At 34.7% G+C, this 23,402-nt stretch overlaps 2 protein-coding genes across 3 annotated transcripts in view; one reads left to right on the forward strand and one right to left on the reverse strand.

Annotated features, from left to right (window-relative positions):
• LOC149477202 (orexin/Hypocretin receptor type 1-like) overlaps positions 1–23,402 on the forward strand; it is a 111,527-nt gene that overhangs the window by 14,720 nt on the left and 73,405 nt on the right. The gene's annotated exons all lie outside the window — the stretch shown is intronic.
• Positions 20,299–22,229, reverse strand: LOC149477203 (uncharacterized). The gene has a single exon (XM_089710831.1). It carries the CDS (start codon positions 22,118–22,120, stop codon positions 20,486–20,488), a length of 1,635 nt encoding a protein of 544 aa, XP_089566957.1. The 5' UTR covers positions 22,121–22,229; the 3' UTR covers positions 20,299–20,485.

Consider the following 23,402-nt stretch of genomic DNA (forward strand, 5'->3'; position numbering starts at 1 on the left):
AAAATCTAAAAAAATAGAGAAAAGCTAGGTTATAATTTATAATTTTGACAGCACCTGCAGGGTTACCAGTATAAGTTTTTAAATTTATAATTAAATTACCCATGTAAACTGACTTTTTAGACAGACTCTAAAACGTTTATAACATGATTGCTGTTCATAAATTCATCTAATTGAATTATTTATACAGAATTGCCTAATTATCATCTTCTGTCTTCTGACTTTAGAGTTTTGCTTAGGAGTTCTGGCAGTTAAAATTTATAAATAGCATTTGAATTCATTTGACCTTTTTCTTTCGTAGCATCAAGCATGACTAGCTTTTCGGCCCCACTTCAGCCGCTTTGTATTATACTTAGAAAATTAAATACTTAAAGCTACTTCGAGAATCATTGGTCTAAGATCCGAACATAAGGCGAAATTCAACGGCGTGATAATAGAATGAGACCAATTTTATAATTAATTTAGTCTATTAAAAAATGTATTAATAATGGGTTGACTGGGAAAATCCTGGACAGGACATTTTTAATGAATTAAATTTTTTTTATTTATTTTTATTTTTTATTAATTGCAGTTTCGAGATAATAAAACAATTTTGTAATAAAACAGTGCTGACATAATTTTTTTTTTCATTATCCTATCAAGTGAAAGTAACTGGTACCGACATACCTGTTTATACCAACCTAGCCGTTTGTCCCGGTAAATATTAGAAAACTATGACTGCACATTCTGTAGGTTTCATACTTTAAGTCTATTATATTTTTTTTTATTATCTTGATACTGCAATTAATTAAAAAAAATGTTTTTTTTTAAATTCATTAAAAATGTCCTGTCCAGGATTTTCCCAGTCAACCCATTTTTAATACATTTTTTAATAGACTAAATTAATTATAAAATTGGTCTCATTCTATTATCACGCCGTTGAATTTCGCCTTATGTTCGGATCTTAGACCACATGTATTAAAAAAAAACGCATCAACATCCGTTGCGTAGCTTAAACATTATCTTCTAAAGTTTTGGTGCGATAAAAAAATCCATGGTCCATTCAAACCAAAAAACGTCACATAAACGTTAGTAGGTACATAATTTAGGGATTTAAAGTTATAACTCTTGTCTTAAAATCCATACTAATATTATAAATGCGAAAGTAACTCTGTCTGTCTGTCTGTTACTCAATCACGCCTTAACTACTGAACCAATTTGCATGAAATTTGGTATAGAGATATTTTGATACCCGAGAAAGGACATAGGATAGGTTTAATCCCGGAAATCCTACGGGAACAGGTGTTTCTTTGAAAACGCGGGCGAAGCCGCGGGCGGAAAGCTAGTTAGAACATATTTCAACTCACGTAGTAAGCTATGGTATTAATACATCTTAGGGGAATATATTTCAGCGTCTCTGTTACTTCGACCAATTAAACTGAGCTATAAAAATGTTCGTCTTGGGAGTTTTGTCATGACACATTTCAATGGAAAAATTATTAAGGGGACATTTCTTAAGATTATGCTCCATTGTTAATTTTTCCGGTAATAATAATGATTGTTAGGATTTTCCTGTTTAATTTTTTAAGTTAGTTGAAGCTCGCGACTTCACTTGGGTATAATTATTTTCAAATTTTTGTACGTGGAAAATAAGATTATTTTTATCTTTTATTAGCTTCATAGCATAGCATTATTCGATAAATAGACGCTATATTTTATCAATAAAATATTTTTCTTATCGCACACATGGTTCCTGAACTAAGCGCTAACAAACCAATTCTTCAGCTTAATAATATTAGTATAGATATATAATATATACTTGGGAGAGAATAAAACGTATAAGAGTAAAGTCGTGAATATGATACTAGTTAAGTTTTAGTGTTATAGGTTGTGTGCATTTTTATGATATAAAATGGCGTCAATTGCCCACGCGTTCGCGGAATATTGGCGCCGAATATTTGTACCATTAAGTTGTATGAGGTTTTATACCAAAATAAAATGGTAATAATCGCTTATTTTTGTCTCTGAAAACCTATTATTATGAAATATACTTAAACATAGACAATGTGGCGCAGTTAATTAAAGGCTCGATTTTTGAATGAAGCGTAAATATTCCAAACTAGCTGTGCTCGGCGGTTTCACCCGCATTGCTCCGCTCCTTTTGGTCTTAGCATGATAATATTATATTATAGCCTTCGTCGATAAATGAGATATCTAACACCAAAATAATTTTTCTAATCGGACCAATAGATCCTGAGATTAGCGCGTACAAACAAACAAACTCTTCAGCTTTAATATTAGTATACTTTACTATTATTAATTTCCAAAAAAAGTAGGTCACCTATTTACACATCAAAGAAAACAATTATCTACTAATGCTATAGCGATAACATATACATTACTTGTGATTATGATTCATTAAAAAGCACATTGTTGTAACCAATGTTACAACAACCAGTACCAACATTGAAAACAGTATTTTCTTATACTTCTCGAAAAGCCATAGTTTATTCTAGAACATTCTATCACGTATCTCCCACGTGAAACCTAACAATACTGTTCATCAAACGCCACATGGAACAAAAACCCTCATACAAGTTTAAATAAACTCCAAAAAATTGGTCAAGTGCGAGTCGAACTCGCGACACTGAGGGTTCCGTACAAATAAGCAAGCACAGATAATAATATAATACTGTATGTAGGTAGTATTTGAAGTATTATTTTCACCCATCCAATTTATGTCCGTGCCAACCGGTGCTTCACCTGTATTTTTTAATATTATTTTGTTACTGTAGCGGCATCAACAATACACAATCTCTGAAAATTTCAATAACTTTCTACAAATATGAGATACAGCCTGACTGGACAGACAGATAGATAAACAGACAGACGGATAGCAAAGTCTCAGTAATAGAGTCCCGTTTGATCATGTTTCACCATTTCGGTACGGAACGCTAAAAAAACACATGTGAAAATTGTTTTGATAAATTGGATCAAAGATTTCACAGGTCATGTGTGAAAAGGATTTTTTTCGAGCTCTGACAATATCGAAACGCAGATAAAATAATATATTTTGGTAGGTTTTGATTGAATTTTTGTGTAAATGCTGATTGGAGTATGCAAACCTTATATAATGTATGTTTATTTATTTACTCTTTATTGTACAAAAGTCTTATAGAATAAAAGTAAAATAAAACCATTCAAAATGTAGAGGTACAAATGGCGTATACCTATATAGGTCACCTGATGACCCATAATTTTTTCAACATGGGCCTGTAGTCTATAAGGCGTGCAGCTACTAAACTACCATAAAATACTAGATACAGAGATACTAGTTACGAAAATTTACATCTTCGTTCTTTCTTTATATGGCAAACTATATTATAATTGCCTTCAAGAAATCAATCCTAAATCGATATATTATAAAAACTACTTTCTATTGCGGGTAGAAACGTTTTCCTTCTACCTTCACATACAAAAATCTCATCTACCTTTGGGCAAATAATATTTAGATTGTTTGAGTAGCAATCAGGATAGTCAATAAAATCTGTTTTCCAAGGAGGATAATATCTAACTACCTTTGGCGTGTATTTACTGGTATTTTCTAGTATTTGATTTAAATTATCTTTCGAGATGGTTGGAACTTGGAATCTTTATTGGCTAAATTAGTCCTATTTATCATTGAATTAATAATTAATTTTATATTCTACGCAAATTATAATATGTGCTTGAAATAGTCCGTGTGATACCTATATATTTAACTTTAATACAAATCCAGTCTTGACTCTATCAAATAAAAAAAAATATCAAATTGGGTGCAGTTGTTCTTGCATTTCAGCGATTCTTTTGAGATTAGGTTGAGAGGGATAAATTGTCGTATACGCCATTTTGTGTACATTAAACAGAATATACAAAAGGGGGAGAAGGCAACTACTTGTTCTTAAAATTTGCATAATATTTCATACTGAATTTTATATGTTCATCATGTGGTGCCTCATCCATTTAAATAAATGGATGTGGCATACGCTGAGTTACACTTTCCCCATTCTTAATTACTCATACGCATAATATCACAGACTAATAATAATATACTACGTATACAAATAATATAGGTACGTTGTATTTCCGTGTCTAATAATTTACTTTTTCCTATCTTTTGTTAACTACCTACATGTTTTAGATCACATTCGCACAACTATAATGACGATCTTAATATTTCTTATCTACCTATGTATAAAAAAAAATTGCTAGGTAATAATTATTTCAGTTAATCGAAAATCTCAAAAAATTAGTTATCTATGTCTGTTTTGTTAGGTACATAAAACATATTGTGTATCTTTTACAATACACAATAGAAATTAATCAACCAAGAATTCAATTTGGACCTTCACTATTAATACGAAATATTATTCAATATTATTTGCTATTAATCAAATAAATATTCCAAAACCTGCCCATTTATTTCAAGAGCTGAAGCATTGGTACCGTCAGCAAAATAAATAGGGTCATATAAATATACCTTTACGTATTAAATGTAAGGAAAAACGGTACATGATAATAAATTGCAGACGGTAACGGTCCGTTTAATTAAGTGATGTATTTCTCAACTGTTTAAAAGAGAGTAATGTTTTAAGGTTATAAATATGTTTGAAATTTATAGCTGCGCCCGCGATTTCGTTCGTGTGTCTATAGATTCATCTTAAAATTATATCAGAATAAATAAATAAATGCCTATAATAGGTATTAATTATAATGAAAGTTTCAAATCATCCATTAACCCATACTTAAATACTCTCATGAAATATAATTAGATGCAAAAACTATTTAAAAAAATCAGAATAGGGATTTAGGTGTGTTTTAGATTTCTCACGGACATGATTATTCAAAACAATATTATTATTAAATTTGTACGTGACTTAATTAAAATTACATAATATTAAAGTAGAATAGGTTTCTTAATTTTCAAAATTTTCATGCACTAAATAGGCGGGTGACCTCGAGTCGCAGTAAATTACTTGTTTAATTATTATAATAGTTAGGTAAGAGGCTTAGTAATTTTAGTTTTAATTCTACCCTCTTGCGTGAGTTCAGCAGGCAGTTCAGTAGTAAATATTTTGTAATCTGTGATGGTAGGTTGTTTGAAAAAAGGTCCATAATGTCACAAGCAAATTGTACAATTTCCTCTGTTTACAAACGGCGTCTGTCACTTTACAAACGCTCGGCATGTTGTTTTTCTGATGGTACGTTCAGACGCGTGTCAAGCAGTCTGGCAAGCAGCCGGGCAAGTAGCCCGGCAAGCAGCTCGTGCGCTTACGGTACAAACAAATAAACACGGGCGTATGCATAAACAACATGCTTACATGCTTGTGTTGTGCTTGAACGCAAGCGTCTGAACCCATCATGAGGATTTAATTTTTCCAAGCGTCCACAAAAAGACGATCGCGCGCCGACGTCACTATTTCTGTGTACTTAAAAATCTATCCTAACCATAACCTAACCCATCCTCTTATCCAAATCAAAAATTTCTGATTACGAATTCCCGACATAATATTATATGCCTGTGACGTCATAGAATCCTTTATTCATTAATTATTAAATCTAGTAATTATCTATTAATATTACGTCTAGCAATATAAATTCTAGCAGGCAAAAGAACCGTATAAAAAATTATTCAATTTATAAACGCTTCGTATGTAAAGAGCCTAACCTTTGATATCGCCGACAAGATAAATAGCGACACAACATTGGGCCTCGTGTCCAGGTTAACAAATTGTGTACATCGCAACCGGGGAATAAATTGCAAGGGACACAGCCTAGCAATTCTATTTTACTTAGGCTAACGTCACATTTGTCGTGTTGGACAAGACTTTTTATAAGTTTCTTTGTGAATGTACGAAACAATTTTAGTGTAAGAACTTTTTTGAAGGAAACAAATGAGTTTCAGTTACTCATTCTTATATGGGATTAGGATATCTTCATTCAATAAGGTACGTTTTAACCTTTACGTTTATAAATGAACTAGCGGTCCGCCCCGGCTTCGCCCGTGGTACATATGAAAAATAGATGTTGGCCGATTCTGAGACTTACCCGATATGCACAGAAAATTTCATGAGAATCGGTCCACCCGTTTCGGAGGAGTATGCAGACTAACATTGTGACACGAGAATTTTATATATAAGATATTTAATAATTATAATTAAAAACCTATAAAATTTGTATTATGTTGGATAATCAATTTATCGAGGAAGGTTATTCGGTTATATTGGTCTTAGTGTGATATAGCCTGCCTTCTTCAATAAATATTCTTTCTAACGCCGAAACAATTTTTCAAATCAATGTAATGTCTCGGTTAGGAACTAAGCTGGCATTATCACGGTAAACTCCACCCATTCATACGACAAATAATAATTATGCGTATAGTAAGTTTGCTAGATATCAATTATTGATATCTAGCAAACTTACTATACGCATATTACTAGCAGCTTTGTCAGGTTTTGCCTGGGTTAACTTAAATTAAAAAATTGCCTATTACTTGCTAAAGATGAAAGTTTTCTAATGGTAAAAATACAGTCTCTCTAATACTAAATGTATTTGTGAATTTATTCGTTACATACAAAAATACAATTGCTTATTATAAGATAACATTCCCACTTCTACCTTCGAGAAGCTTCCAGAAAACAGTAATGTACTTATTAGATTACTTCTCAGAGATTCCAAAGTCTTAGCAGTTCCACGACCTTTGATATCATGTTTATTTTCCGCATAATATCTGGAAGTTTCTTAAAAATATTCACTTGCTACAAACTAATAAATAGCACTGAACCATAAAACTGTCGGGGAAATAAACTTATTAGAACATCGCCCATCAGTTTGTAAAAACATAGGTTTTTTATACATGAGCGTTTAAGGCGCGTTTGTTGCATTTTAGGTTATTCTCTATGGATTTTTTTTACATCGGAAATTATAAGCTAGACGACATCGAAATAAAACTATGTTTAGTTTTGATGACGGCTTACATTTTCAGATTAACGATTCAACTACCTACTATTAAACAATGAACCAGTTGAGTTTTTAAGGTTCGTGGAAAATATTTCTTCACATCTACGGTCGAATTACTAGATTAAGTATTTGTTTTCTTTTTATAAATAAATGTATGTTGTTGTGTGTGTTGTTTTTAATAATAATTTTGTGAGATTGTGCTAACTTTTGAGAGTGATAGAATAATGTTTTGTAAGTTTTTTTACTGAAATCTTCACTTCAATGTTAAAATCTTAAGTTTTAACTCGTCTTATTTTTTCGAACGTGTTTAAGGCAATAAAAATATTCAAAATAACAAAACTGCTTCGTCTGTAACAAGCTTTACTTACGAAGAAGGTTCCTCACATTTCGTTAGTTTATTTTTAAAACAATTTTATAGAGACGTTGGAAACATATTGAACTAAACGATTTTGTTTTTGAGAATTTGGATGCAATAAAATTCCGTGCAATGAGTAGTTTCAGATTTTTCGTACTTTTTATCAAAATAAATGTAATTTTTCAGAACTTAGTTATAATTTAATGTTAAATTGTTTTACAGATGATTTTCTTGGTAAACTTAGTTTTTTATTGGAGAGGTATTAGGAATAATAATTGTTTAGTTAGAAAATGAGGGTTTGGTAATAAGTAACGTTAAGTAAAAGTTAACGACAACGTTTAAATTTAATATAATATTTTTATTTGTTCTCAAATTAATTCTAAACCATCGATAAATCCTTTAAAATTAAACAAACTATTCCACGTATGAAGCTTTGTCTCTCTACATATTTTTTACTCATTGGCGCCATTTTCTACATACAAATTTAAATTAAGAATTCACTAGCAGTATTCCATTAATTGCTGCCACTATAATATAGTTACATATTTTACTTTCAAATGTGCAACCATGCAAAGTCCTTCATGAATACTCATATAAAAATAGACTTTATTACCTTCCTCTAAGAGCCACGTAATAGTTTTTATTCGTGTTCCATTTTACTTTACTTTAGCGTATTGTCTTTGTGAAAGTAAACAGCTATTAACATGGTACAATCCCGGATTAAGCTAAGAGGCAATAGAGGCCCTAAAATAGTGCCCTGGGGCCCTGAATGGAACTGTATCCTAGTAAGATAAAAAGCGTTTTCAGATATATTTGACAAATGTATTATTTCACATCATACATAAGAAATAGTTAATACATCAGTAAACGAATATCGAAAGTTCACATAAGAAAGTGCACATAAACTGTTATTTTGTCATGAATTTGTAAGTTGTTCCATGTCAAATATAATTATTTGATCGAAATTTTAAATAAAATTTCGAATTCCCGTACTCAAAAATAGAAAAAAATATCCCGTTGAACAATGAAACATGACCTATCAACTAAGATTATTAAAGAAAAAGAGGCCCCAATTCTATCACGGGGCCCCTAAATACAGTCCGGTCTTAACATGCAGTACAAAGGACAAATATTTACAAGAAAGTTATTTAACGTGGCATGTGAAGGAAATAAAGTGCTTTTGTAACATTATGTATAATAAAATTGATGTACAGAATTATTACTATGTATGTTGTTGTTTTAACACTAAAATTTTGTCATTTTTATTTCATTACAAAATTCTTCGGGGGAAAATTGTGTAATAATTGTTAAATACCATTAAGAAAGTTACAGAAAACAATAATTCACGTTTCCTAATAAAATAAAACGGATACTTTTATAATAAAAATTAGAAAGAACATTTCGCTTTTTAATGTTAGTTCTAAAAACATAAAATGTAACGACACTGAAATAAGAAGTATAAACTTAATATTTACTTAAAACAGAGCATAGTTATGCTAATTTGCTTTTATAAAATATTTTTATAAAAGGTGAAATATAAAATTTAAATAAACCACGCGAAAAAGCTTCGGAACACAAAAGTGTTAGAAGCTTGGTTTTATAAAAATATAGCTAAAGAGTTATATTTTTAGCCAAGTTTCGTAAAGTAACGTTTGTATTTATTTTTTATGGATGTAATAAAAACAATACTTACTGTTTATTTCTTAGCGAAAATTAACTATATAGTATGTATAATAACTAGCTGTGCCCCGCGGTTTTACCCGCAGTGCTCCGCTTCTATTGGTCTTAGCGTGATGATGTATAGCTAATAGCCTTCCTCGATAAAGGGGCTATCTAACACTGTAAGAATTTTTCAAATCGCACTAGTACTACCTGAGATTAGCTTGTTCAAACAAACAAGTCAGCTTTATAATATTAGTATAGACTAGCGGTCCGCCCCGGCTTCGCCCGTGGTACCTACATGTTTACGTTTTTTTCTGATCTGATCTCTAATTTTGTTGAAAATGCAATATAGCCTATGTTGCTCAGTGAAGATGCAGCTTTCTAATGGTGAAAGAATTTTTGAAATCGTTCCAGTAGTTTATGCGTGAAAACCATACATACATACATAATTTACAAACCTTTCCTCTTTATAATATTAGTATAGATTATTGTGATTCAACCAAAATAAAACTGACATGTTCTAAAAATAAAAAGCTTAACGCCATGTGACATTTATGAAGACGCACTTGGCCTACGTGATGGATTATGCCCTAAGCCCCCATAGACTGTTGTCCCAGTAAGTATTAGATATTCGCATAATGTATGTAAGTGAAGTCCCATGTCCCCAAGTGGGGTAAGGGGCAGATGCATTATGCATACATCTGTTTCACTGATCGATTTTTCTTTAGGGACAAGTAGGTGATCAGCCTTCTGTGTCCTGCCAGACCGAGACATTTTTTTTTTCGTCTCCACCGGGAATCGAACCCAGGACCCCTCGGTTCTACGCTCACGCGTCAACCACTATACCAAGGAGGCGGTCAAAGGCATAATGTATGTACCATAATATAAAACAAGATCCAATGAAAGCTCTTAGAAAAAATATCTTACAGACAATAATATTTTCACAGAACACAAAAAACAATCGCTACAGACACATAGAAAAAATATACCCAAATCGTGACATTTAAAAAATTTTTTTTTGAACCTCGAAACTACTTTCATATTTTCCCATGAACCTGCAAACACAAATATTTGAATACAATTAATTTTAATACGAATGCTATCGCGTAAATAAAACACAAAACCTAATTTCGCTTCCCTCACAGCCAATGAGCCTCGAATCAATGAAAATAAGGACGATATATTCAGACAGTATTTAAATATTATGTCGATGAATAACGAAATAAATGCGTGTGTATCCGAATTACATATATAAATTCAATGGAACCTACAAATGCTCTTAAGTGTTTATTGAGTATATTTTTCATTTTCAAATTTAAAAAGAGAAAGTTCTCAATCCGATTGTATTATTTTGGGTTGGTTACCTCAGAACTTTGACTGAGTGAATCGATTTTGATGTACTTTTTTATTGAAATTACTCTTTAAAGCAAAGCAGATGATCAGACGGTGAAAATCAGTAGATATATAGTTTGGATAAGTACCTTGTTCACTTTTAACTGAAGTCATGGTATCAGGATAATTAATTATAACATAATAGATGCTTCTTAAGTTTTTGAAGTGAAACTTCTTTATCGGGGTTGGAAAAAAATTTAGTGTACATTTTTTCGTTACGCGTGACACTTTTCCGTTACGCGCCATCTTTGATTCGACGTATTTCTGTAAAGTTGTATACAGTAAATTATTTTTTGAAAAATAAGGTCATAAAGAAGTTTCACTTCTTACGTGTGTACACTAGTGTACACGCACACATTTTTTTATAATGGTAGGTAACACACGGAATTAATTTTTTTTTGTTTTATTTTGAAGACTATAGTAACGTATATTTTACAATTATTGTATCTCATTGTTTTTATATAAATTTTCTTCTACTAAACTAAACTACTAATTAAAAAATAAAAACAAGTTAAAAAATCCCGCCAATAATTTTCACCCCATATAATGTACGATATATTAGGCGAAAGTTTGTAAGGATGTATGGATGTATGGATGTATGGATGTTTGTTACTCTTTCACGTAAAAACTACTGAACCGATTACAATGAAATTTAGCACACATATAGAGGGTAACTTGGATTAACACATAGGAGGATAGCGAGTTCATGGTTTTGTAAGTTCCTACCTGTTTTGTCACGATCCTAAATTTTAACTATTTTATACTAGCTTTCCACCCACGGCTTCGTCCGCTTTTTCTTAAACCTAATATTAATAATCGGAAATCAGACCCAGTACCTTAATTTTACGCTCACGTCAGCCCCTATACTTACCAAGGCAGTCTCAATAAAAAATTACCATATAAATAAACCATCTTCACCATCATGATTACATTCCCCGAAAATCCCATCAAACAGCTGTCAATAGAATTAACTCAATGTAGAAAACATGGCGCAAATTTACCATATCAAATACAGCTTTAATTTGCGTATGTAAATCTGGTACGCGAGTCACATCAAAGTTACAGGAATTTCGTATATTTTACAGGTATTCCATTTATTTTACGTGTCTTGAGGTAATATTAGTATGTTGAAATCGAGTGAGGAATGTTTACAATATCGTACACTAGATTTCCGCCCGCGGCTTCGCCCGCGTTTGCAAAGGAAAACCCGCATAGTTCCCGTTCCCGTGGGATTTCCCGGATAAAACCTAGCCTATGTTGCTCAGTGAAGATGCAGCTTTCTAATGGTGAAAGAATTTTTGAAATCAGTCCAGTAGTTTATGCGTGAAAACCATACATACATACATAATTACAAACTTTTCCTCTTTATAATATTAGTATAGACTTACACACACGTAGAGAGACACTAATTCGAAAAAGAGTTTGGCAAAAAACCATTTCAACACATAAAGCTTTCGCATAAAAAATACAAATCGATTTATAATACAGAAGTTAACAAACAGACAAAAACTTATTATTTTCCCTTCACGTAACTACCAGGGTAGCATAAAATGGAGCTGTTAAAAATAGAAAGTGACATTGTAAGCAAACATTCCGAAGCTATTTAATTTGCACTTCCGCCACTACAATGTACCTTATTAAAGTGCTTTTACACCAGAGGTGTGCGAGGATTCGTAGTTGGATTGGTATGTAAAGAACCAATCATATCGCCAATTTACCTCGCCTCGCTCAGCACAGCTCTGGTGGAAACTCAGCGGTGCTAGGTTTTTGCTCAAACAAAACACGTGAGAGAAGTGTGCGAGGAATGTGCGCGAGGAATGCGTGCGAGGGCCGAGCCTATATTTATTCGTTCTATAATTTTGACATAAAAGATATAAATTTATAAAGAATATAAAAAAATTCGATCTCGAGGCGGGACTTGAACCCGCATCCTTTCACACCAATCCGGGGCGGACGCTTGACAAACTCAGCTTGATCCCGCCGGAGTGATCGAATTTTGTCTATTCTTATACATTTATATTAATAAAGCATTTGAATGCCATAAAACCAATAATATCAAATTCAATAATAATATTTCAAAGCATTCTCTCACTGCACATTTTCCTCGTCCAGCTTGTACCCCCACACGTGTTCACAGCACAGCTCGCCCTCGCTTGACACATTTTCTCGCACATTATTGGTGGAAATGCACCCTTAACCTACGGTAACAATATGGAAATAGCACTCAATTGAATGCTATTTTTGATCCTTGCAGTGAGTCGCGCGTCAATACATTATTGTGGTAATGTAAGATCACAGTTAGTGTGTTGAAGAGGTTATCTAGCATTGCGATTTGCAGTGTTCATATTTAAATTGTTCTTTGGTTTCGTGTTAATGCAATTGTTATGTCAATAATAAATAATAGATAAATAAATATTTCAGGACAATTTTCACACACGGCACAATCTGATCCCATACTAAGCTTTCGCTTGTGTTATGGAAACCAGATGGCTGATAAACATACATATAAGTATAATTTTTAAATAAATACTTATACAGGGTGTCCCACTAACGGTATACTAAGCGTGAAGGGACTTGTTGATTTGCATACACTGATCACGTAAAAAAATACTTAAACAAAAAAATTACGTCAAAATTTTTTTGCTAAATTTTTCCTGAAAATCCATGTTTTCTTCACTATCTTCGCGCAGCCGGCATATACCGCTTCACTAATGTGAGCATTTTATCAATAAAAACATAATCTAACGAATATGTTTTCATTGAGAACTTTCTATAAGAAAGCTCACGTGCGGGTGGCAAAGTTGAGCGGGTTGCTTGTTAGGGGTCGACACATAGAGCCTTAAGAATTCATCTACAATTTGAAAAAAAAAATGCTTCTGGAATTTTATAAGTAGGTATTTTTTACGTACTCAGCGTGTGCAAAACTATAACCTCCTTTGAGCTTAGTATACCAACGGTGGGACACCCTGTATAGATAATTAGCACCCAGACACAGAGCAAACATCTATGTTCATCACACAAATATTTGCCCCGGGTGGGAATCGAACCCACGACCTCTGGCTTGGAAGGTCACTACCAACCAACCAACCGGTCAGTCAATAATGTTTTTATTAGCTTCATCATTTTTATGTAACCGACTCCTTTAGAATCGGTTTTATCCCACTTTAAACATACAGATAAAATTCAAACTTTGTATCTAGGATCGGTGACAATTCAAAAGTATGCTATTTTCAAGTTTTGTATAGTTACTATATTAAATACTAGCTTTCCGCCCGCGGCTTCGCCCGCGTTTTCAGAGAAAAACCCGTTCCCGTAGGATTTCCGGGATAAAACCTATCCTATGTCCTTTCTCGGGTATCAAAATATCTCTATACCAAATTTCATGCAAATTGGTTCAGTAGTTTAGGCGTGATTGAGTAACAGACAGACAGACAGAGTTACTTTCGCATTTATAATATTAGTATGGATTATTTATATGTATACGCTCTGATATAACACGCTTTCAATATACAGTGTCCACTTATATAATAATAATGTCTGTCTGTTTCTCTGCGAATTCATTTTTTTTTTTATTCTGTCAAGAACAAGCAACTTGTTCAAGTTCAGTTATCATCATAGAGACCTAATAGGTATTCACAATTTTCATAAAATCAATATTAAAATATATATCTCAAGGTTTGCTCGTTTATCTCTACTTACTTTTTATTTCCAAAATCTCAGTCCATCTCATATTTTTACATGTAACTTTATAATAAGTTTACAAGCTTACTATTAGTTTCTATTTTGTAAGTCTAATACCGCCGCTTTTTTTGACCGCCTCTTTGGTACAGTGGTTGACGCATGAGCGTAGAAGCGTGTCCTGGGTTCGATTCCCGGTGGAAACGAAGAAGAATCTCGGTCTGGCAGGACACAGAAAGCTGATCACCTACTTGTCCCTAAAGAAAATCGATCAGTGAAACAGATGTATGGATAATGCATCTGCCCCTTACCCCACTAGGGGACACGGGACTTCACTTAAGTCTAATACAATAATACCCGGATAACATTCATGTATTTTATTATCGTTTAGGGACAACTTTTCCTTAATAAACACAAAATATACCACAATAATATTATACTTTTGCCTGCAATTTATTCCAATGGACGTCGTAATCTCTGATCTAGGCGGTGCGAACGTCGGAAACAAAATGAATGATTACAACGTTATGCAGTAGTTCATTTTGTTGGGGTGTGCTATTTTCGTACAACATATTTTGTATTATATTGGAATTTTGAAAGGAAATAGTTATTAGTATTAATAACTATGTTTAAGTTATAGGCATTTAATTGGCCTGGCGGGTAATTAATCCTTTTTAAAATACTTTTATTAGCTTCGCCTGTATATTTGTATGCAACCAATTTCTTTGGACTCCACACTTTAAACCGACAGATTTAATTCAAACTTGAATTTGAGTCTATACTTCCGTGTTCAGTTAATATTAGGTGTTAAAGATAGCCATAATCTATTCTCTCATCTATTTATTTAAGTCTAATTATTTTTCTGCCCTCAAGAGGCATTGGCAGAATATCAGCGTCAGGGTTTTTACACGCTTTATATTAGCTTCACCTGTATGTTTATTTGTTTGTAACCGACTTCTTTGGGCGCGATTTTGACCCACTTTAAACGGCCAAATTTTGTTCAAACTTTGTAGATTTATTGAGGACCGATGACAATACACTAATTTGATAAAATTTTCTATTTTTTAGTTCGGATTTCTATAAAAAGCGTGTTTTTTTAGTTTTATTAAACTACCTTTTATTATTAACTCTTACATTATGCTGAGCCAAGGCCTGTCCGTAGAACACTGTGCACATAAATGGTACTCTTTTACTCTGTGTGTGTTTTTTTATTTTTATTGTATTGTTTAATTATTGCTTTTTATTGTATGTTTGTGTTCTATGAATAAACGTATCATCTATCTATCCTACAATAATTTTTGTCTCAATAATTATAAATGTATTTTACGAAACAATTTTCAAAATAAAATATAGGTAATATTATGGTAGTTAATAGCTTCGAAAATATTCATAAAATACCTGTGGTTTTCCTGATATTGATATGTCCAAAAATAAAACCGAGATATAATCAATCTTGATCTTAACCAGGTGTTTCATTTGACCTTCACCCCAGATAAATAGAAACATAAACTAATGAATCTCTCTTTTATCTGGGGGCACGGCAGTGCCCCCGCCAAGTCGAGCAAAAAAAAAGCGGCACGGCCGTACCATCCTTTTCTCGAAGCAATTCGGGCCTTTTTCGACCCCCTATAATTCGGTTGTGGATAAAGCAAGAAACCTGAATCTTCAGTAACTAATCCGGCATTGTATAAACACGGAATATTTAAAATTTCAGTCAATTTGAACCAGTAGTTTAAGAATGACAACTTGTTAAAGTTTCTAAATTTTGTCACTCACTGACTCACCGATCATCAAAAGTCCAAGGCACTTCTAGCAGACTTAGAAGCTTCATATTTGGAATACATATAGAGTTTAGTGTCTTAATCATGGGAAAACTTAAATATTTTGTAATTTCGGTCCAGTTTTCTAAATACACCAACTGCATCAATAACTTTGTAATCCCATATAAATATATGGGATTACAAAGTTATTTATGCAGTTGGTGGTTGGTGGTGGTTATAAATTTAATAGGTGTAGATAGGTACCTACCATATGAGGCAAGGGAGGGGGTATAGGGTGGGTAAGGGTGTGTTTAGCCCATGAAACTGAACAACATTATTACTTGTAAAATGGTCGACGTAATGAAAAACACATGATTGGACATGTCTTGAAGTACGAAAATCTAATAAAACAATATATTATAATTTAAATCTGTTATATATAAATTGTTGGCGCGACTAGCCTCCTTACAGACAGACTGGCCTCTATTTTACTCTATGACTGACAAGCAAAATATACGCCAAAATGACAGAACAATGAAATGTGAATGCCTTCGAGCGAGCGGCAGCCGCACGCATACCTACGTGCGAGCGCCCTCATGCTGTTCGGATGTGCCTCGAAACCTAACCTATAAGTTTGCGATTTTCATTTATAATTTCGATTGATAAATTACATTTACGACTAAAAGGCTTGCTCATTAGTTTACTGATATTATTTGCTTACGATTGGGATGTTGTTTGGTTAATTTTAAGGAACTTACATAAATACCTTAGTCTTCAAATATAATTACTTAATGCTTTGAGAAAAACTGTGGCTGAAGCTCAAGAAGTAGTACCGGAAAAGAAAAAGAGGAAGACTACATATAAAAATAAGAAAATATCATAAGACCTTTAACAAAATTCGTTAGAAGTAGATGGTATCAAAAAGAAAGGCTCTACAAAAAGAAGTGAGATCCCATCAAAAACATCCTGTAAAAAACCCAAGTCTCGCAGCTCAGTCTTTCTACCGTCAAAAGTTGTGAGATCCATGTAATACCAAGTCGGTTAATCTATTTAGTGTCTACTTGAAGGACCTTCTGTCTTAAGTTATTACATAAGTTATTATCATGCCAATATTAAAAATATTTAACGTTTTAAACAAATAGATCGACTTGGACATCGCATGAAAACAAAATGAATATTACAATATTATATTAGATTCTTTAGTCTCTCGCGCCTCACGCGATTGAAACTCTCGTTCCTGTTGGTCGCTGGCCCGTCGTGCTGTGTAGTGTGATGCATACTAATAATCAAATCAAGCGATGTCCAAGTCGATCTATTTGTTTAAAACGTTAAATATTTTTAATATTGGCATGATAATAACTTATGTAATAACTTAAGACAGAAGGTCCTTCAAGTAGACACTAAATAGATTAACCGACTTGGTATTACATGGATCTCACAACTTTTGACGGTAGAAAGACTGAGCTGCGAGACTTGGGTTTTTTACAGGATGTTTTTGATGGGATATATTATATACTAACTGATTCATATAATCTTCTTAAATTAATAATATTATTTGATATATTCATAATATTATTTTTCTATGTTTAAACATATATTTTGCCACTTGGGTCTAAAAACATGACACTGGGTCCGTAACTATTTTCTTAAAAAATTTCATCGAAATCGATTCTGTAGTTGAACTTTAAAAGCAAAACAGATAGACAGACTTTAATTTATAATGTCAACTCGTTAAAAATAATATAATATCTAATATCTAAACCATATTATTATTTAAAGGAATCATAGCATCCAGACACTCATATGTCTAAAACGTATAAAGCAAATGAAAGATATGTCTCCTAAGGGTACCTTCGTGAATACACAGAATTTTACTTACATTTAAACGGTTTTTACGGTTGTTGCCCGTGACCTTGTTTATCCTTACAAATACGCTAAATATTATAAATTAGCTTACCGCCCGCGGCTTCGCCCGCTTTGTCTAAAACCTAGTAAATTATATACTAAAACCTTCCTCTTGAATCACTCTATCTATTAAAAAAAACCGCATCAAAATCCGTTGATTTATTAGTTTTATTAGTTTTAAAGATTTAAGCATACAAAGGGACAGAGAAAGCGACTTTGTTTTATACTATGTAGTGATAGTGATGATGATGCAAAAGTAACTCTGTCTCTCGTTTACGCTTAAACCACGAAATTTCGATCACGAGGCAGGATTTGAATGCCAAAAAGAGCGTGTGTGCCGAGCACACGTGACAGAAGTGAAACTTCTTTCTCTCTCTCTCTCTTTAGTCGTTCCCTCATTACTGAGGATCGAGACTCCTGCCACCAGGGTTGTTAATTAATTGACGCCATCGAGTCCGGTCTGTGGCCAGATGTAGCGCCGTATTCATCGGTAGGTCCATGTGTTCCGAAATCTGGTCCGACCACCGCTTGGGACTCCTTCCTCGTAACCTCTTGCCTTCAACCTTGCCAGTAATAATTAATTTTTCTAGGTTGTCGGGATTCCGGCGTGAAATATGCCCAAAGTATTTCAACATACGCTGTCGGCATATGGTCGATAATCGTGGCTGGTTTGTAAGATGTAATTCGTTCAATATTGAAATGTTTGTTCTATGAGCGGTCCACGGAATCCTCAACATTTTGCGCCAACACCACATCTCAAAGGCATCGATTCTATTTCTATCAGTCGCTTTGAGCGTCCAGGACTCTGCTCCGTATATGAATATGGAAAAAACCAATGACTGCACGATTCTTATCTTTGTCCGATTGCTTATGTTCCTATCCTTCCAAAGTTTAGTAAGTTGCGTCATAGCCGATTTTGCCATGCCGATGCGCTGCCTTATTTCTGCTTCACAGTTGTTAGTGTTATTTATAATGGAACCTAGATATCTAAACTGTTCCACTATTTCATAGTTTTTGAGTAAGTCTCTTGAGTTAAGACAGCATTGACGGTCGACAATCATGATTTTAGTTTTACTCTTGTTAACAATTAAACCATATTCTCTACTGACTTGTTCTAGGCGAGCTAACAACTCAACCATTTCGGTTACGGAAGATGCAAAGAGTGTGGTATCGTCTGCATATCTTAGGTTTGAAATTTTATTACCGCCTAGCTTAATCCCGCCTTGCCAGCCTTCTAGAGTCTTACGCATTATGAGTTCTCCATATATGTTAAAGAGTATTGGAGAAATCACGCATCCCTGACGCACGCCTTTATGAAATTTGAAGCTGTTTGAAATAGCATTGCCTAGCTTAACAGTGCCATAATTGGATTCATATAAACTTTTTATTAATAGTACTAAGTGATGGGGAACACCAATTTCGACTAAAACCTCCCACAATTTAACCCACTTTACGCAGTCAAACGCCTTATGGTAGTCGACGAAGCATATTACTACGGGGGTGTTATACTCGTATGTTTTCTCTATTATTTGTCGAACGTTAACTATTTGTTCCCGTGTACCCTTGCCCCTTACAAAACCCGACTGTTCTTGTGGTATTTCTCTATCTAGAAATGCTTTAAGACGGTTATTTATAATATTAAGCATAATTTTACTTGCGTGAGATATTAAGGCAATTCTATAGTTGTTACAGTCCCGTACCGATCCCTTCTTGTGAAGTGGAAGTATTAATGAGTGTGTCTAATCCAGAGGCCAATCAAAAGTGTCCCAGATAACATTACAGATTTTATGTATTACGGATATTCCACGATTACCCAAACATTTCAATGTCTCCGCCGCAATATTGTCTGATCCAGGTGATTTATTCCTTTTGAGTTTAGAAATAGCATCTTCTACCTCTGAGCGGAGAATATCTGGCTCACGTTCGCTTATGTCAAGCATGGGAGTTAGAGGTGAAGACGACTGGTCGTCATATAGGTCAGCACAATACTCTCTCCAACGTTCGGCCGCTTTTCCAATGTCGTGTATTGGGTTACCATCCTTGTCGTCAATTATCCAGGAAGTTGGTTTGAAATTACGCGTTATTTGTTTGATTTTCTTAAAAAGATCTGCTGTTTGATATTTATTTGCATGTAGTTCTACTTCTGTGCACATCTCTTCAAAATATTGGTTTTTGTCCTTACGACACATAAATTGTATTTTGCGATTCAGCTCTGAATATCTTTGTCTTGATTGGTCATTTATTCCATTACTCTTTAATTCCTTCCGTTCCTTAATAACGTCCCATGTTTTCTCTGATATCCAGTCCTTCTTGTAGATGCGCGGTTTTAGACTGAGTTCTTTGATGGTTTCTGTGATACATTGTTTTAGGTGTCGCCATAAAACTTCAGATGTTTGATATGATTGAAAATTCTGTTTCAGCAATTTATCCTCTATTTGAGATTGAAAGGTAACCGAGTCCATGATGTTTTTTTTTTTTTTTTTTTTTTTTTTGTAAAGGCACCCGTCATCACAGGGTGTTCGCGCCACCTCTGGATTATAGTCCAGAGACTTTTTTTGCTTTTTTTTTTTTTTGTTCAATTTTTAGAAATATTAACATACTGGTAACATATAAATATAAATAATGTACAATTAAAATTATAAGAACTTAAATTAAATTACAATATAAAATAGAATCAAAATTATTAAGTGAAAATTCAATAAAAACACGGCACAAAAACACTCAACTTAATCCTATACTTATCACAGTTAAACTAATATCACACACTATTTCTTTGGTTAACTACGACTACAATATGCTTACAATATTGTAAGAACGCATCCCTACACTTATCCCCCAGGGCAGAAGGCAGATTCTCACCCGTCATCGCCATGCCCAATCTTTGCTCAATAGCATATCTATTGCTTGCAAAAATTGGGCACTCGAGTAACAGGTGAGGAACCGTCTCCTCAACTCCAGGCTGACATAGACACGACGGATTATCCTTCAGCTTGAATCTGTTCAAGTAGAAGGCGAATCCGCCGTGACCAGTCAGTACTTGTGTGGTGTGGTGTGTGATGTTTATTTTCCCGACTACCTTGTATGCAGCAGCAGCGCTTGGGAAAAAGAGCTTCGTGACTCCGGCCGTTCCTCCTACATCGTATCTCCTATCCCATTCGCTGATCGTATCCTGTCTCAAAATACGCTTGACGAATGAAACAGGACACAGATCGTAATCCGGTTTCCTCCTCAACCCCAGAGCGGCCTCCTTGGCTAACTCGTCTGCCCGTTCGTTCCCCTTAAGCCCCGCGTGCGCCTTAATCCAAAACAGGGAGACCTCCCGCCTCTGCAATGCAGCGTTTCGGAGGGCCGCCCGTGTTTGCACAGCCAGGGGATGACGGGAACTCAGGGTAACCGCCTGGAGCGCCGATCTGGAGTCGCTGAAGACACCGACCTTTGCCGCTCCGCTCTTGCAGGCTATGTCTACTGCTCTTTTGAGCGCTAGGAGCTCAGCCTGATAGACGGTACAATACGGTGGCAACGCAAGCTTAACGGCCTTTGTCTCGGCCTCACCTTTCCATACGGAAAGGGCGGCTCCGACGCGACCCTCAATCTTGCTGCCGTCCGTATAGACCCTGTGGACGTGGCTGTCAACCACGTCGGCATAGGTGTCCTCATCTACCAAGCCGAACCCCAGCTCTACCTGCTCTGCCGGATGTGGGTCCTCAATCGCGGGTGCCATTCGTTCCACCTCCCTGTCCCTCAACACCGCCGGGTGCGACACACCCCTCCCGATCTCATAAAGCCTCGAAGCTTCGAGTATCCTGAGATCAAGAGGGAGAATCCCAGCCAACAGCATCGCAGAGTTCAGGGAGACAGTCCGATATGCTCTGCAGATCTTCAAGGCAAAACCCCGTTGAACGGTGTTAAGCCTCTTTTGGACCCCCATCTTTTCCGCTGTGGGTGCCCACGCTGCTGATGCATACAAGATAGTCGGTTCTATAACTGCGATATATATAGTCTTAACTACTTGGGGGTTAAGCCCCCAACTTACTCTGGCTGCTCTCGCTAATAGCTTGTAGCGGGCGATTGCCTTCTTGCAAACGTTCCCAACATGATCGTTGAATGTCAGGCCGCCGTCAATAATAAGACCCAGTATTTTAATATTATCGAAATACTGGATGTCCACACTACCCATTGTAAGTCGTGGCTTGTCATATTTTAGTCTTCGTGTCGAGAGCAGGGCACACGTCTTATGTGGCGCGAATTTCAGCTTATTTCTGACACCCCATTCGTCAATTATTCCTAATATGCGGTTTGCCTTGACCTCTATTTCTAAACCCGTATCTCCATCAAACACTAACACTATGTCGTCGGCAAACGCCTGACAGAACACTTTCATCTCCTCTAACATCCACAGCAGGGGATCCAACAAGAGGTCCCACAGGAGCGGTCCACCTATGGACCCCTGTACGCACCCCTTGTTGGTTTCCCTACTCACTTCCACACCTGCATACCTTACATTCACTCCCCTTGGTTTTACAGTCCATGATGTTGGATTGTGTTGTTTTGTTGAAACTTCTTTAGCAAGACTTAAAGATACCAAAATCGTCGCCTTACTCCATGACGTGATGGTATTACCATGACGCGATCTTGAAATTTTACTTTAAACGCGACTAAAGATGTTTCACTTCAATAAAAAAATAGAGAAAATTCCATAGCGAAGCAGGATTTGAATTTAATAAAAATTAAACATAAAATTCAAGATAATATAAGTTATAAGATTTCAAAATAGATTAAGAAATACAGGAGGCGCCAATACAGCCGTAATGAAAATATCAAAGTTTATTATCTCATTTAATAAACTTTACTCTCATTTCATTATGGTCATGCTGTGCAAATGAAATTTTCATTCAAGAATTTCTAATTATCTACACCATTGTATTAATCTAGATCGAAATTATTTATACTTATATTAAAAAAATGAAGAGTTTGTTTGTTTGAATGTGTTAATCTCCGGAACTATGGGACCGATTTGGAAAAATTGTTACAGTATTAAATACCTAGTTAATTTATCGGGTAAGGCTATTGTAGGTTGTATACACAGACATGTATCAAGATAGACTAAGCGAGTGTATGTACTTCCCGTGTCCAAACTAAGTTTATGAAACTTACTTGACGCTGGCCTACACTCAGTCCGCGCTTGCAGTTCGCCAAGGAAAGACGTGAAGCTGAATAAAGTAAAATGCCGAATTGCGCCGTTATAAACTGTAGAAACTCCACAGCTGTGAGTGGCCGAGTTAGCAGAGATGTTTCCTTCCACCGGTAAGTAATTTTCTAATCAGAATATGCACTATTTATTTTAAAATCAAATAAAGAATATCTGTGGAAAACGATCGTGACAAACACGAATACCAAATCATACGAAATGATTCGGAATACATTGCGGCTTTTACTTGGCACGGTAAAGATCGCGTCGTATGATAACAAGCAATGAATAGCGTCTTCTCATTTTTCTGTTCTCATTTTTCTGTCCAATTTTGTGGTTAGTGATGTTCATATTTTGATGCAACAGTTCTCGATTCTAATCGATTTTATAATCGAACAGAAAAATGATAATTTGAAGGAGCAATTTTTCAGAAAAAAAGGCATCGATTTTTTTTGTCATTTAATACGACTTGACCTAGAACTTTTAA

Source organism: Colias philodice, chromosome 25 (genome assembly GCF_061535455.1).
Source record: "Colias philodice isolate Cphi_HAF_F1 chromosome 25, ilColPhil1 Martin Lab GWU primary, whole genome shotgun sequence".
NCBI lineage: Eukaryota > Metazoa > Arthropoda > Insecta > Lepidoptera > Pieridae > Colias > Colias philodice.